This window comes from Lissotriton vulgaris, chromosome 1_2 (genome assembly GCF_964263255.1).
Source record: "Lissotriton vulgaris chromosome 1_2, aLisVul1.2, whole genome shotgun sequence".
NCBI lineage: Eukaryota > Metazoa > Chordata > Amphibia > Caudata > Salamandridae > Lissotriton > Lissotriton vulgaris.
The window spans coordinates 80,446,772-80,464,792 of record NC_141686.1 but is presented as its reverse complement, the minus strand read 5'-3'; the positions used below and the strand labels follow the sequence as shown (position 1 = coordinate 80,464,792).

At 41.7% G+C, this 18,021-nt stretch overlaps 1 protein-coding gene across 5 annotated transcripts in view; it reads right to left on the bottom strand.

Moving 5' to 3' along the window:
* WNK1 (WNK lysine deficient protein kinase 1) overlaps positions 1–18,021 on the bottom strand; it is a 1,566,458-nt gene that overhangs the window by 770,486 nt on the left and 777,951 nt on the right. For all 5 annotated transcript variants that reach the window (XM_086952842.1, XM_086952840.1, XM_086952841.1 and 2 more), the window contains exon 8: positions 5,839–6,023. In XM_086952842.1, coding sequence (XP_086808968.1) covers positions 5,839–6,023 — 185 coding nt within the window. The remainder of the gene's footprint in view (positions 1–5,838; positions 6,024–18,021) is intronic.

Below are 18,021 nucleotides of genomic sequence, written 5' to 3'. Positions count from 1 at the left end.
ATAGCCCTAGGGCTTATGGGGCATCTGTCCATGGCATTTAGGTTAGAGAGCTGTTGAAACTCCTGTCAAACCTCTGGTGAGACAAACTGTAAATAATACAGATTAGATTTTTAAATAGCTGCAGAAATATAGATTTTTATCCTTTTTTTTTTAGATTTGCTGGCTAAGGGCTAAAATCAGTCAACGACTTCTCCCAATATTTTTGAGCATGCAGTACTTTGAGCAAGCCTGATTAATTTTCAGTTGGCTTGGGACAGTTCGCTTTTTTGAAGCTGAGACAAAACTAATTCACTGGCCAGATAAATGTTAGTAAATTGGTGGTAAGAATAAACTATGCTGTCCTCATTTGAATGAATGAAAGGTTTTGTATAGCGCAACGTTCACTCCACAGAGTATTTTGGCGCTTTTAGCTGAGAAAGGAAATCTGAAGGTGTTGCAGAGGGGAGGCCCACTAAGTAGTGTTGCTTAGATAAAAGATAACATCATATGATCTCGGGTAGCGAAAATCCAAGTTTGTAAAAGCTTCCTGAAGGTAGGTTCCATTTTGTGTGTGTGTCACAGCTGAGTGGGCAGGCGGTCCAGGCTTTGGTCCCTGGGACCGCCACAGTCTTTTCACCTCTGGATTTCAATTTGAAATCGGGGACTGTTGCAGATTCTTTGGTGTATGACTTGATTCTAACCTTAGATAATCTGGTCCGGTCGCGCTAATGGCTTTGTAGGTAATGGTCAGGATTTTAAAGAGAATCCTCTTATGGACCGGTAACCAGTGAAGAGTTTTCAGTGCTGCGGCGGAGGAGGAGTCTCTAGGCAGTTTAAGTACCAACCTCGCTGCAGCATTCTGGACCACCTGTTATCTTTTTACGACCATCTTTTTTGTTCCTGCATATGGACTATTGCAGTAGTTCAGGCGAGATAAACAGTTGCTACTGCAACCATTTTCCTAGCAGGCACCGGGAGTTGGTCGAGGAATTTTCAGAGAGTTTTTATTGTTTGGAAACACATGCCTGCCATAGCAAGTGCTTGCTTGTGGAAAGATAATATGGGATCAAATTTTATTCCTAGACTTCTGACCAGGTCTACTGTTGTGGGAGGCACGTCCGAATTTGAAGGACACCACTGATTGGGCCTAAATACGTTGGACTTTCCAAACAGCATAGGTTCTGTTTTAGAGCCATTACAGTTAAGATGATTCAGTCTCATCCAAACCATCACTGCTGTTAGACTGTGGGGAAACTTGTCTTCCGCCACTGTAGAGTTTTTATCAAGAGTGAGAATCAACTGAGTGTCGTCTACGTATGTAATGGATTCAACATCATAAGTGAGAAGAGATTAGTAGGCACAGAGATAACTGAAACGAATTCAGACTAATTGGAAGGAGAGAAGGCCTTGGGTCCACCTAAACGTGCCCTATGTGCAATTACTGACCTTTGGGAGAAACTGTTGGTCATGGTTATTTCAGAAAATAACTTGAAGAACACGTTTGTGAAAGGCAGCATGTTCAGACTTAATTTTTCATAATAAAAAACAGCTCATTGCAACTAGCCATAAAGTACATCTATCTGAGAGACCATTAGAATCTTTTCCAAAGAAAGAAGTAAAACAAGTGGGAAATGATTCTTAGAGGCATCAGCCTTTACAAATATGATTTATAACACTGCATCTTTAAGATATTCAGATGCAGTACCTAAACCTATATAGTCAGTAGGCAGTTCTTTTTTACTGTTGAGAAAGAGAAACTGCTAATCTCCAGCAAAGTTCCTTTTTTTTTTTTAATGCGAAGGCGATTGGAGTACTCCAGTATTAAAACAAAATATCAATAGTTGAGAAATGTATCTACATGTCTTGCAACGCACTCTTAGGAAGTATCTACTTTATTTCTAAATCAATCGTTTTCAGCGTATTGGCATCAGTCTGGATTAGATTGTCTGCAAACTAAACCAAAGAGCAAAAATCCAGAAAACAAAGCTGATTAGGTTAAAAACCACCACGATATTGCTGCAACCGTCATCTCAGCACTACTGCCAATCAGTAATGTTTGCTTAAGTTTTGCTTAACGGTTAACCAACCTTAAAACTGTTGGATAGTACTGTCAAGCTGGGATCGGAAGTACCACATACTGTTTTTTTGTTTTTTTTAAATTTACAATTCTGAAATAGAAGAGTATGACTGACATCTTGAAAGAACAGAGGCGCGTGTTGGCTGGGTTGGGGAAAAAAAAAACCAGACAACCCTTTTTTACTCAAAGGAATATACACAGATTTTGTACACTCACTGAACAAGAGATCTTCCACTTGTCAAGAAAGTTAATGATTCGAGAGAATCTTCAATGTTACAGCAATGGAATAGATTAAGAAGCCAAATAAAGACCAATAAACATCCAGTTTTAGTTAGCAAATTTTACAATAACACAAAATCTGCTTATTGCTCTTTCTTTGTTGGGACCACAAACCAGCATTTATTTAATGATAACTTATCTGCACAGGACACACATACAGGGCTGGCAAGGAGGGTGGGCAGGCTGGAGCGTCGGTGCTTGCGAGGTGATGCCGAATGCATAGGTAGGACACTCTCCAGTGCCTTTGACAGCTTTTCAGCAAATGATTCCTCAGGGGCAGTCCAGTGGTGGGAAGGAGAAAGTGGAGAAGATGGCGTCTGTTGAGGGGAGCAAGGAGCACTGGGGTGCATACGTGAGGGAAAGGAAAGGAGGCTGGGGACACAAACTGACATGCTACGGCCACGATGAGGCTACAGAGGAAAGAAATGAAAAATCAAATCAGGCATGCTCTTTAAAATAGGATCTAAAACTATGATGGGTCAAATAAACCTATATTAAGATTAAAATGCAGATGAACTTTGAAGTAACGTGAGCTATCTCCTTTCCGGAGTTCAAAAATCTGACAACTAAAACAATTCATATGGCTTTCAACAGAAAATAATATAGCTTCAGAAGACACAGGAAACAGTCTCTTTCCTTTGAGAAGATTTAACAAATTATACAGTCTATAAATAAATTATAGAAAAATCTAAATATTGCTTCACCAAGCTGTTTTCTATAAAGGAGCTTGTTCATCTTCAGGATTCATATAGCCAGTTGTTAACAGGCATGTTTATCTAAAACAAATAGATGGCATGGGAATTGGATGTAAATAAAACTAACATAGCAAACCTTCAGGCAAGCAGTGCTCAACACAAGTTTACAATTATCTGCAGGGTCAAAGAAAAACAAAGCGTGTCCTGGGACGAATGAAAAGGTAAATATTGAGCTGCACTCTTTCCCAATGAGGACTCTTTCTGACCCTGAACCATATTTATATTTCCATGTTCCTCTATGTGTCACTATCCAAAAAGCAAAATCTACCAGTCCATCCAATGAAAGAAGTTAAAAGCGTGAAATGAGAACATTACTTGCCCTATTACAAGTTTTCTGAGCCCTGGAACTGTGGATTTTTCCAAGGCTATTCCTGCAATCAATCGCAATACCATCCTAGAGCGGGGAAAGAAGCACTTAAAGCATATTAAATTATGAAATTAATTGCTGGCAAGAGGCAGTTCTGTTTGAGAGTACAGTTGCATCAAGATGTAGCTTCTGAACAAACAGCAAAGGGTTGTAGTAATTAATGTAGCTTCATGTATCCAAGGGCATCTTCTCGAGGTCTTGAAAGTAATCATCAGTAAAATGTGTGTGTGTGTGTGTGTGATATATATATATATATATTGGGATTGAGCCACTGTTCACAATTTCATACAGTGTTTTCAGAATGCTAAGTCACCGTTTTGCAGTTAACATTAATATGCACTTTAGAACTCAGTACCCATGTGTTACCTTTGACAAATTACACACACACACACACATACACTCAGAAGAGAGAGGGGCTTGGGAGAACACGAGAAGCAATAAAGCATTCTACAGAAGTGACATGCAACACTGCTTACTCGTAAGCAGTTTATACCTACCCTTTTTTAAATTATTACGCATTATTGACCTTGAAGGGTCCATTGAGGCAGATCTCCCTAAGTACTGTGACAAAGTGACAATTCCTCAAACCATTCATGCTCTCTGCCCCATCCCTGAAACCTTCAGTTTCCTTAATGCTGAGAAACAATCAATTTCCCTAATGGATAGAAGGGCAGCAGTTTAATGTTAGATGATCTGCTGTCCTGTTCAGCTACTAGACTATAATAACTAGTACACTCAAAACTGTCCTGGGAAAATTCACCTGCATGTAATATACACCTAAATTTGCAATGATGCACTACCAGAAGCTCCCGCCTCAATGAGAAAATATATTTTACTGCACTTAAGATTAAAGTTCTGAGTAAACGTATTTTCACGAACTGATGCGATTGAGTCATGTCATCTACTCACCATTTGGGGTGTGTGTATAATATATATATATATATATATATATATATATATATATATATATATATATATATACACATACACACACCCACCCCAATTTGTCAAAGTTAACACGTGGGTACTGAGTTCTATACTGCATATTAATGTTAACTGCAAAACAGTGGCTTAGCATTCTGAAAACACTGTATGAAATTGTGAACAGTGGGCTCAATCCTAATTTATACACACATACCAACAAACCAAAACCAAATCCAACCTCTTAACAGTCCTGTAATTTACACTAATGTAATTTAAGACTAAGAACCGACCACAAATAACCAAATATAAAACGACATAAAGGTCTATAAGTGATTTCAAATGAAGTAGTCCAACATGTCTTCTATCACAAGAATAACAAACTAAGATAATACCTTTTACAGCATGGTTCAGGAGACTGTACAAAACATGCTTGGTAAACCTCTAAAGATTAGTAATAGGTTGTGTCCCATATCCCTAACTTAAAAAACAAGTTGTCATGTTATCGTGCAGCTTGAACAATCAATTTCAAAGCAGCTAAAAACAAGAACAATGTGAAAAATTGGAGTTCTAGAAAAAGAGAAAGGGAGTCAACCATTTTAATTACCACTCCATGATGAGTATGGCTCAGAAACACTACATAGAAGGTAGCCTTAGTAATAAAACTATAACTCTATAAGAAAGGAAGAAGCGTTTTCTTTAATTATTTAAGCTTTCAGGCCAGTCAGAATATAGGGGCAGCTCCTTGGGTAACCAACATCTGAAAATAAATAAATAAGCCAGGAACCAACCTAAACTAAACAATGAACTGAAAATCAACAAAGAAGGAATAACCGGGAAGGCAAGGTGGAAACATTACCATAAGGTTAAAACACAAAAGATAGCAGACTGATAACTCAGAAGAGAGAGGGGCTTGGGAGAACACGAGAAGCAATAAAGCATTCTACAGAAGTGACATGCAACACTGCTTACTCGTAAGCAGTTTATACCTACCCTTTTTTAAATTATTACGCATTATTGACCTTGAAGGGTCCATTGAGGCAGATCTCCCTAAGTACTGTGACAAAGTGACAATTCCTCAAACCATTCATGCTCTCTGCCCCATCCCTGAAACCTTCAGTTTCCTTAATGCTGAGAAACAATCAATTTCCCTAATGCATAGAAGGGCAGCAGTTTAATGTTAGATGATCTGCTGTCCTGTTCAGCTACTAGACTATAATAACTAGTACACTCAAAACTGTCCTGGGAAAATTCACCTGCATGTAATATACACCTAAATTTGCAATGATGCACTACCAGAAGCTCCCGCCTCAATGAGAAAATATATTTGACTGCACTTAAGATTAAAGTTCCGAGTAAACTTATTTTCACGAACTGATGCGATTGAGTCATGTCATCTACTCACCATTTGACAAGTATGCCAAATCATGATCCATCCTGAAAACAATTTCAGCACTTACCACAGTGGTTGGCAGATATCCTCCATGTGACTGCTGTTGTGTCTGACTGCTTGGAGTACTGTAACCTGAGACCGAAGCAGTGGAGGCTGCTTGATCCTGAACAGAACCATATGTTGTCTGCTGGCTGCAAGCTCGCGATTCTATTTGCATAGATGATCCATGCCCACTGTCTACGGTGCCTTCAGCTGAAGTAAAGTAAGATAACATGGCAGTTAAAATTAGCAGAAAACTTTAGGTCAAACATAACTGCTATCAGTCCTCATAGTACAGGACTGCAACCCTTAACAACGGCAACCCTCAATGTAAATCGGCCTGGATACTAAACTGGTGACATTTGTGAATTATGATATGGTGACACTTGGGGTCGGAGTGCGGGGGGGATCATTTGCTTCAACCACATTTGTGCTTCTCAGTGGATAATAACAAATCACCGACTTGTCAATATTTGAAAATGCAATCAACAGAAGAAACTCAAAGCAATACAGGTAATCTCTGAAGGAAAGTTGCGCATACTGCAAGACAAGAACAACACAGACTACATCACAGGCTGGTAAAACAAAAATCCTATGCATTATACCTAGGCATTACATCCGGTAAAGCAGGTCTAGGTAGTTAACTACTGAGGCAACTATATCTCGCCTCCTAATACATATGTAAAGAAGCAAAATGAGGGAAAGGCAATAAATCACAGTCACAGGCTGCTTTAAAGGGGCTAGCAGGAGAAGAAATGTGTTACTTACCTATAACTGCAGTTATCCAGTATTGGTGTCTTTCATAGATTCACATGCCTGAATCATTCCCTGTCGTCGAGACGGGAGTCTCCGGTATATAGAAAAGTAATGTCCTATAGACATATATAGAGAAAAGTAGGCCTAAGGGCCTTACCTTAGTAGCCTATCTATGTCCTTTTGTAAAAAGGACCAAACTCTAGAAGAGAGCCAGCCAATCGCCTATCACCTCCCTCTAGAACCTTCCTGTCAGGAGCCTCAGTCCCTCAGAATTTCGTACGCACTAAGCTAAGTAGGCGTGGCATTGGTAGAGAGAGAGAGAGAGAGGTGAGTCCTTCCAGGGAAGGCGGGAGGGTTGCATGTGAATCTATGAAAGACACCAATATTGGATAACTGCAGTTACAGGCAACCCATTTCTTATCCAGTATTATGGGTGTCTTTCATAGATTCACATGCCTGAATCAGAGTAGCAAGCAATATATTTTGCACATTTCTGATGGAACAGTATGTATCAGTCTTCGATAATACATATTGTGCGACTATGAACTATCAATAGACATCAACAATAAACATTAGCAAAGAAATGTGTATACCAGAAAAGGATGGAGGGATGGAGGAAGGCTCACCTTACTGGAATAGATGGCGTAGCACTGCTTGTCCCACTGCTGCATCATTCATCAGCTCTGTATCAAGGCAGTAGTGCCTGGTGAAGGTATGCAGTGACTTCCATGTTGCCGCCCTGCAGATGTCGATAACTGGCACTCCTGCAAATAGTGCCATAGATGTAGACATGGCTCTTGTAGAGTGAGCCCTGATTTTAGATTGTAAAGGCTGTCCCGCTCTGTCGTGACAAAAAGCAATCGCCGAAGAGATCCATCTAGAGATGCTTTGTTTGGTAAGCGGTAGACGCTGCCTAGGTCTACTGAAAGCTATGAAAAGTGTATTAGACTTTCTGAAATTCTTGGTGTTATCAATATAAAACTTTAGATATCTTTTAGGGTCCAATGAATGCAGCGATATCTCAGCTGCAGTGCTGTGATTTGGAAAGAATGATCTGAGAATCACAGGTTAATTTAAGTGGAAGTCCGACGGGACCTTAGGAATAAACCTAGGATTGGTTCTTAAAATCACCCGGTCATCCTTAAACTGCACGAAGGGATCTTGGATGGAAAAAGCCTGCATTTCACTGACCCTCCTTGCTGATGTAAGCGCCAAGAGGAGAGCCGTCTTCCACGAGATGTACTTTATGTCCGCCCTGTGAATGGGTTCAAAAGGGTGTTTCATCAGTTGGTTAAGAACCACATTGAGATGCCATGTTGGAGGGACCATCCGTACTTGAGGGAAAGATCTATACCAGGGGTCTCCAAACCGGTCCTGGCGGGCCGGATCCATGCCAGATTTTTTGGATATCCCCATTGAGATACATGTAGTAATTTTAAAAATGTGGCATGGATCCGGCCCCCCAGGACCGGTTTGGAGACCCCTGATCTATACAGACCTTTAAGGAATTGTTTTATTAGTCTACTGCACCAGAGAGAGGGCCCTTTCGAGGATCTTTTAAATCTTGATATCGCAGCCAGGTGTACCTTTATGGAGGAGTGTGTAAGGCCCGACTGCGCCAGATGTAGCAGGTAGGGTAAAATTTGTTCTGGAGAGGTGGAAAAAGGACGTAGACCCCTGTCCGCACACCAGATGCAAAAGCGTTTCCACTTTAGGGAATACGTCTGGTTTGTGCTGTCCGCTCTTGCTTTGGCCAGAATATCCTTACAATCCTGCGGAATGTTTAAACTACTGAATTCTCTGTACTCGGTAGCCAGGCCGATAACCTGAGAGATTTCAGATCCAGATGTTGAACCTGCTTGTTGCTCATCGTGAGCAGAGATGGATGTTGACATAGATGGATCGGCGGCTTCAGCGATAGACGATGCAGTTCTGTGAACCAATGTTGTCTCGGCCAGAATGGGGCTATCAGAATTAAAGTGCAAGGCACCGCTTTCATCTTTCTGAGGACTCTGGGAAGCATTGGGAATGGCGGAAAGGCGTACGCAAAGACGTTGCGCCATGCGATGGAAAATACATTCCCGAGAGACCCTGACTGGGGATGCCAACTTGCGAAGTTTTGGCATTTGGTGTTCTCCCTGGTCGCAAAGAGATCGATTTGCGGCGATTCCCACTTAAAAAAGATTCGAGCGATGGACATCTGGTCCAGCTCCAATTCGTGCGACAGAGTCCTCTGCGTGCTCAGCGCGTCTGCGATGACATTGTCCTTGATCGGGACGTACTACACTTTCAACAAAACGTTGTGGAAAATGAGCCAATTCAAGATCTTTTGCGATTCGCTATCGTTATGCGGTCTTCGAACGATCCTGTGCTCTGCGTCCAATGTCTGGACAAAGCCTCCTGAAGCGGACGCATTCGAAGACGACAGTGCGGTACGAGCAGGATGCACGAGGACATCATCCCCAAGAGGGATTTGAAGGTACGGAATGGCAAAGTTTTCTTTGAAGCCACTGATGCGGCCAGAGAGACAAGTTTGCGTTTCCTCTCCTGAGATGGGAATGCCGTTGCATCTTTTGTATTCAGTGTCGCTCCGAGAAAGGTAATGACCCGAGAGGGATGTAAAGTGGATTTTTCTTGGTTGAGTGTAAGACCCAAGTGTTTGAAGAGGTTCAGACAGGCGTTGGAAGATTTGGTTGAGTCTGCCAAGGATGGTGCCTTCACCAGCCAGTCGTCTAAATGTGGGAAGACTTGGTGGCCATGCTGCCTGAGGAATGCTGCCATCGGGGAAAGACACTTGGTGAAGATGCGGGGCGCCGACTTGAGGCCAAAAGGTAGGATACAGAATTGAAAATGCTGGCCCGCCACTGCAAATCTCAGGAATTTTCAAGGAGCTTTGTGGATTGGGACGTGAAAGTATGCGTCTTGTTGGTCTACAGACGTCATGAAATCCCCCTCCTCTAGGAGACCCAAGATCTCTTGAATCGTGACCATGCGAAACAACTACTTCTTTAAGAATGCATTCAGCGCCCTGAGGTTCAGAATGGGCCTCCATTTCTTCTCCTTCTGTTGAATCAGGAAGAAGCGGGAGTAAAATCCTCTCCCCTGATGAGCCGACGGTACTCTCTCTATTGCTCCTTTCTTGAGCATAATTGAGATTTCTTGAAGTAGTCGCAGGTTTTTGTGACTCATGGGGCGAGGAGGAGTTTTTGGAGGGATATTTTTGAATTCTAAGGAATGGCCAAATTGAATCAATTGAAGGACCCACCAGTCCGTTGTAATTCTTCTCCAATTGTTGAGGAAATGGGTCAGTTTTCCTCCAATTTTCAAAGAAGTAGATGAGGGATGGACTTGCTGTAGGAATAGGTCATTGGCGTCCGCCAGTGTTCTTCCGTTGGATTTTACCTCTAAAGTTGGACTTCCCATAAGGAGACTGCCGTCCTTGTTGTTGTTGACGTTGCTGGTATTGGGATTTACCCTGGTTGTAAGAATACGAGGATCTGTTCTGAAAATTACTTCTGTAAGAGGATTGTCCTCTGCCCCTGTTCCCTCGAAAGGACTGGTTTTTAAATTGTAGCGTGCCCAGCGCTCTTGCCGTGTCCGTGTCCTTTTTTATTGCTTGAAGAGCTTCATCGATTTTGGCTCCAAACAGGTGTTGTCCATCATACGGCATGGGGAACAGACTCTAGAGGAATTCCTCCTATGGCTAAATGAAGCAGATGAGAATCTTCGGTTCACTGCCCATACCAGTAAAACAAAAGTAGAGTTTTTAGACATTTTCATCAGGAACAATGAAGGCCTCCTAGAAGTAGACCTATACACCAAACCTACCGCTAGGAATACTCTGTTACATTATAAAAGTTACGACCCCAAATGCCAGAAAGACAGTATCCCCTTCTCACAATTCTTAAGGGTCAGGCGCAATTGTACCAACTTGAGAGATTTTGATATACAATCCGAAACCATGAAGAAAAAATTCCTCCAAAGAGGATATCCTCATCGCCTGGTCAGAGAGGCCTATAAAAGAGCCAGGTTCTATGACCGAGATGCACTCCTGCACTCACAGAAACAAAAAACGGACCCTAAATTGGTCTGTATAACTAAACACTCTACCCTGGACTCAACTGTCAGGCAAATAATCAATTCTAATTGACACCTGCTGAACCTAAACAACAATCAACAAAAGATAGCGGAACCAATGTATGCACATAAGCGGAATAAGAACCTAAAGGACCAAATTGTCCGTTCCCGGTTCTCCAAAAAAACAAAGTCCGCCTTTCTTACAGAGGTCCTTTGAAAATACTAATGCAGTAAAAGGTACCTCTCGTTGTGGCTCCTGCCAATCATGCAATAGCATTCTCACTGGAGAAACCATGACCTTCAATGATAGAAACATCCAGGCGAAAGAATTATGGACATGCAACACACAAAATATTGTCTATCTAATTACATGTCCCTGCAATTTGGGATATGTAGGGGAGACAGCAAGGGCCATAAAACGCAGTTAACTGAACATAGATCAGCAATAAAAACAAGGAAGTTGACAGCCCCACTTGTAAACCATTTTGTGGAATACAGACACTCCCCCGAAGAACTAAAGTGGCGGATTTTAGAAAAGATCCACACACCAAACAAAGGAGGTGACAGAATAAGGAAAAAAAGAGAAGTGTACTGGATCTTCACTTTGGATACATTTGAACATGGTTTGAACCAGGATTTGCCCTGAGAGAATGCCATATTATAACCCGAATTGAACACAAAAAAAATAAATTAACTATAGAGTCCCTGTGCCTTTAAATAAGGGTGGGGCCTCGAATAGATGACATCACACTCATCTAGCTATAAATACCAATAGACAAGCGGCTTACAAATCCCTCCAATTCTCCAAACTAGCAGGTACGCGGAAGAAATACTAAAACAGAAGAAGCCTCTCAGGTAAGCGCACATAGAGAGAAAGAACGCCAATCAAATACTAGACAAAGAGAGAATAACATAATATTCATTTTCTCTCTTTCGTTTTCTTAAATAAATGTTCTTTTAACATTTGAAATTGAATATCTATCTGCAGCTGTCACACCCCTGCAGATTTCTTTTATCCTTGCTCTGGATACGTCTCTTCAACCTGACGCGTAGACAACGATATACACGAAGAAAGACTCAACCACAACGCTAGAGTCGGATATAATTGAAGCTTCCTTTGCAAAATCACGTTTCATAGCAGAATACTAAAAGGTAGGATGATGCTCTGCTTCCCCACAGTTAGATTAGATACCTTTAAACAAAAAGAATGTTAATTGAACTCTCCCTTCGCTTAGGAAGAAAGAGAGAGCTTCCGTAGCAATTGGGGCGTTCTGAATGGCTTCTTCGTTCCTTTGTCAATTGCAAAATAGTGCCGCATTCGGTACCTCCTCGCAGTGAAAAGAGTTCGAGGCGGTAAGAAGTTAAGAGAGTTAGTGACATAATATAATCTAAAAATACTGTCTCAGATCGTAACTCTATGTTCTATTATATCCTCCAAAATAGGGTTCTGGCTTTTAATAAGAAAATAAAGGTCACAAAATCGAGAAAATGAAGAGTGGGATGTGAGCAGTGAAATCTCTAAAAAAATGTAACCATGTATTATCTATCGTTTAAACATGTGTGCGATAACTTTTATCAAATGTATAGAAATATTCTGATGAAGAATAACATTTTCTTACCAACGCTACAAATTTACCATAGGAAATGTGTTCGTGAAATCTGTCAGAATCTTGCTCGTTTTGGTTCTTTTTAAACACTAACAGTGGAGAAATAATTGTATAAATCAAACACTTGGCTAAAATTTATAAGAAATGTTTCTTAAGAGAAAGATTATCTGAAATTGAAGTAAAAGTTTCTCTTTCATAAGTAAATAGAGTATAAATATGTACTATAACACTTTTTATCAAACAGACAAGCACTAAAAAATGTCTTGTTCTTTTTAGAAAAAATTGGCTGAAAAATATATTGTCCTGAGGAAGACACTACAACGTGTCGAAACGCGTTGACAGACTACAGCCGTATCAACAATATACATGACAACAATATTGTCCTTTGATTGTTTTAAGAAAAAATGTTTTACTTTTGTTTACCAGCAAAAAAACTTTTAACTGTATCAATTATCGTGTATACAAGATATATGTGTTCAAATCTTTTTTTATCAAAATAATTAAAAATCCTTTTTATCAGTATTAATGTTTGTGTTATAGTTTTTGTAAAATATAGCCAGTGTGTTTTTTCTGTTAAAGTTGGCCTGGGTTGATACCTTCGCAATTGAACTTTTTCCCTGACCCAGGTACTTTATCCTTTTCAGGGGGTCCTTGATACATTACAAAATCCAAACAGGTGTTGTGCATCATACGGCATGTCTAAGACTTTATATTGCACCTCCTGTCGAAATGAGGTAGCCTTGAGCCACCCCTGTCTTCACAATACCGCTGCTCCTGCCAGCTGTCTGAATCCAGTCATTGCTACATACATAGCACAGTCAATCAACTCAGATGCCGATGTTTGACCCTCCAGAAGTAGGGATTGAACTTCCCCCTTTTTTTGCGTCTGGCAGTTCAGATAAATACGGAGCAATATCTGCCCACAACTGTCTATTATACCTTCCTAGAAGCGCAATAGTATTTGCCACTTTCACTGTTATTGCTGACATGGAGGAAAAACGCTTCCCTACATTATCCAGTTTCCTGCCCTCCTTGTCTGGTGGAGATGTCAACGGAGAGGAAGGATTCCTTGAATTTTTCTGTGCCGCCTGTGTCACCACAGAGTCCGGTTTGGGGTGTCCTGCAAGGCAGGCTGGTGCCCTTGCCTTGTATTTTTTTCCAGCCTCGGAACAATTGCCGAGACTGAGGTTGGAGTCTGCATCAACTGCACACCCTGATCCCATACATGATCGATTATCGGAATTGATCTCACTGTTTTCTTTAGTGGCTCCTTAAAGTCATATAGGAAACAGTCTTTTTCCTGAGACTCCATTGTCATGTGGAACCTTTTTGCCGCCCTCTCCACCAAATTGTGGAAACCACCTATGTCCACAGGAGGAGAATCTGAAGTAGCTGGCTCAAGGGATGCTGGGGAATAAATGATGTAATCTTCATCATCATCACGATTAGATTGGTCATCCAGGATCTCACCCTCTTCTTGGGGAACCTTTGTTTATAGTCCTGTATTAGAAACCTCAAATCAGACATTATAGATGCTTCTAGACAGACCATGGCTGAATCTGCGTCTGAACAGTATGCTCCTGGGCAATTTCTTCGTCCGAGCTCTGGCATTCGACCACCAGATCAGATGGGCTGTGAGACTGCATTATATCCTCCTCATCCGACTCATCTTGCAGGAGACAAGCTGGAGGTAAACCTTGCACTCTGCTTGGGGACGTCAATTCCGGTGTGACTGTCATTTTTGAGATCTTTACCCTTAGAGAAGCGGGTTGTGACTCAGCTTCAATCGTCAATGAAGGGCTCGTCGACGTAGGATCGTGGCCGACATATTGTCCACAGATTGTAGCTCTTGGAACTTTCTCGTCGACGGGGAAATCGGCGTCGACTGTTTCCATTGAGTCGTTTAAAGGGAAAGACAACAGTGGAAGATTCCCAAGAGAACAGCACCTAGTCAAAGATTCTCCAAGAAAGATTTTTCTTTTGGGCCCACCCTCTGGTACATGGGGCAGTCTGTGTGCACACTCCAAAACACCCACTGTCACAGTGTCGGTTCAAAACATGAACTATGAAGGGATTTGAAAAAAAGGTCAAGGTGCACCACTTAAACGTTTTTAGAAACTGTTATCTCGAATAGGGTAAACAGTAATGATCACATCAAAATATTTCTCCGTCTGTCGTCTACTAATATCTTCTTATTGTTGGAGGAATGTGTGGTAGTTCTATTGCCAAGAAACTCTTGATAAAGTAAGCTGCAGCATCCCCTGGTTCCTGCGTGGCTCGATGAGACAACGTGCAAAACAACGTCCCCCTCTGTCAGGTCCCCACCACCCTTCTACCCTGGTTCCACTGCTACTGGATTATTATCCTCATTTTTGGATGTGGCTTGAACATACAATATTGAAACACCTCATATCACTGGTGTGATTCGGTTGTAGTCGAATTTGAATAGACCTATACCGCATATCAATAAAAAGTGATCTGCCGGAACAGAACCCTAAACGGACAGGTGTCTGATAAACGTGATGCCATGTGTTCCACAATTTAACTTTCCGGATATACTTACGCATCCTTTAACAACGGGAGAAGATCCAGGGACATCATCGTTAGTGACTATCTTGCCCTGAAGAAGTCCCTTGAGGACGAAACGCGTCGGCTGTAGATCCTGTGTATAGCTTTTTTCAACTGAATTGAATAAAGAACTCTCAAGAATACAAGAAATATTTTGATGTGATCATTACTGTTTACCCTATTAGAGATAACAGTTTCTAAAAACGTTTAAGTGGTGCACCTTGACCTTTGTTTCCATTGAGTCGCCGACGACGTCTTTGTCGACGGAGTGGCTGTTGACGGTATGTCCTTCGTCGTCGACGCCTTCGCTGATGATGTGACTGTCGACGGTGCCTTCTTCGCCGATGTCTTCGTCGACGGCACACTCGTCGACGATGATGTTCTCGTCGACGATAAAGACGTCGACGGTGCTGGCTTAGACGTCAATACTGAAGTCGTCGACGAGATCTTGGGCGTCGACGACGATTTTTTAATAACAATAATCAACGACAGGGGCTTACCCGCCGTCGATGATGGTGTAGTCGTCGATGAAGTGAACGTCGACGATGCTGTCGATACTGTCGTCGTTGGGACGTAGACGGGGGACATAGCCTTCTTTTGCACCGATGACGGCGTCGACGAGGTAGTCGTCGACGACGGCGCAGGCTTTTTGAAGGTATGAACCTCCTGGTCCAACGCTGATGACTGGGCCTCTGAAGACTTTTTTGTAGCCTTCTTTGGAGGAGCGTCTGGAGGGCTAGGGGAAGTCACCTGTGGCCTTTTTAAATACAGTTTTGAGGAAACTGAAGAATGCTCACCTTCTTCTGAAGATTCCAAATTGTCTCTGTCCATGAGCCTGCTAAGCCAGAGTAAAAGATGTCCTTCTCTGTCTTTAAGCGTTTTTGTAGAAAATGTTCTACAAATTTTGCAATCCTATGGTGAATGGTCTGGATACAGGCAATATAAGCAGGTCTTGTGCTGGTCTTCAACATGTAACCTCTTTTTACCACAAGAACTACATGCTCTGAATAGACCTTTCTTCTGAGGATCAGCCATATCTACTTTTTCTTAAAATAATCCAAAATTGTGAAGAGATAAGATTGAAGAAAGAAACCTGAGGGGAACTCGGGAGGAGACTCCGTTAGCACAACGTGCGGTAGAAAATCTGAGGGACTGAGGCTCCTGACAGGAAGGTTCTAGAGGGAGGTGATAGCCGATTGGCTCTCCTCTAGAGTTTGGTCCTTTTTACAAAAGGACATAGATAGGCTACTAAGGTAAGGCCCTTAGGTTTACTTTTCTCTATGTATGTCTATAGGACATTACTTTTCTATATAACGGAGACTCCCGTCTCGACGACGGGGAATGATTCAGGCATGTGAATCTCTGATAGACACCTATAATACTGGATAACAATATCACAATAGATCTCAAAGCCTAGCTGGAATCAAACATTCATTTTAGAATTCCTATTGTTGGCGATTGTTACAGATGAAAGACATGGAAAAGAGAACTGGCATTTCTCCTACGCTGCATAGCCCCTTTAAGAAATGGAAGCATAATATAATGTAGATCAACAACCACTGTGTTTGAAACCCTATGCTACAGCTGAGTGAAGCAGTTTGAATGTGACAGATGATGTACCATACAACTATTGTGTTGTATTGTAATTCCATTTATATAGGGCTTACTACCCTTGATAAGGCGTCAAAGCGCTTTTTCAGCGAGTAGCACGCTACTCCGGAACCCATAAAGGATTAGTGTGGAATTAGTATGTTGAAATAGGAAAGTAATTTGAGTGGTGGATATGTTAGCTAGTTATTTGGATTGAGAAGAATAGAAGAGGGTTAAAGGTCTGCATTTATACAGCACTTGTTACCCCTGATGGGCTGTTGAAGCACTTTATTGGCGAGTAGCGCGCTACTCTGGAACCCATAAGGGATTAGTGGTGAATTAGTATAGTGAAATATGAAAGTAATGTGAGTGGTGGATTAGTCAGTTATTTGGATTGAGAAGGGTAGCGTAGGGATAGAAGAGGGAAACGGTTTACATTTATATAGCGTTTGCTACCCCTGATGAGGTGTTAAAGAGCTTTTTCGGTGAGTAGCATGTTACTCTGGAACCTATAAAGGATTCGTATAGTGAAATATGAGTACACATGTTAGTCTGTTATTTGGATTGAAAAGGATAGTGGAGTGATAAAAGAGGTAAGGATTTAGACTTTTTGTTTTGGAGGTCATAGCAGTAGGACGTGGCTTGGGATGAGTAAAAGGAATGTGGAGCAGAAGAGTCAGGGGGAAGGGTTTAAAAAAAGCTTGTTTTGAGAGATCGGTACAGGTAAAGAGGTATGAGATGATGCAAGGGGTAGTATAGGGAAGAGTCTAGAAAAGGTTATTTTGGGGGTCATAGTAGTGGTATGATCCATAAGATGCATAAAGGAAGAAAGTATATGAAGATTAAAGACATTGATCGAGGTATAGGGTGAGAAATAGGGTGGTGCATTGGAAAGAGCATAAGAAAGAGGTTTGAGATGAGTCAGTGTTGAGGTAGAGGATATATTGTGAGAGGTATAGGGTGATAAATAGGGAAGTGCATTAGATATGCTAAATTAGCAGATAAGTAATAGATACATAGATCTGAGTACCTGGAAGGTATATAGATGCATAAAGGAATTAAGTATATGTGATTTAAAGATGCATTACATAAATTCTGTCTTTCAAGTGTTGCATGTAGGAAGGTGGATATCCGACTATGGTTGCCCCCAACTTTTTGCCTGGTGTTTTGCTGGTTTTTCGACTTAGTTGACCTGGGACCCTGCTATTCAGGACCCCAGGCCCACTGCTCTCTCTGTAAAATGGATTCCATGTACCTTAGGTGCATACCCAATTGGATACTGAGTCACCTTATCAGTCCCTGTACAGTGTACCTTAGGTACCCAGGGCATAGGTGTACCCAGGGCCTACCAGGGGCTGCAGCATGCATTATGCCACCCCTGGCTGGCCATCCAAATCTGACACAACTGGCTGCACGACAGCTGGGGCAAGGTGGTGTAATCACCCTTTGCTTTGGATATAGTATCTCTATATCTAACCCTAAAATGGACACATATATTCCTATCAGTCACTCCTATGGCAGGCCTTATTAATCCTGAAGGCAGAGTGCTTGGAATTATGTGAGATGGTGCTCTGGCATGAGCTGAGCCCGTTTTCAGCTTGCGGAACCAAGTC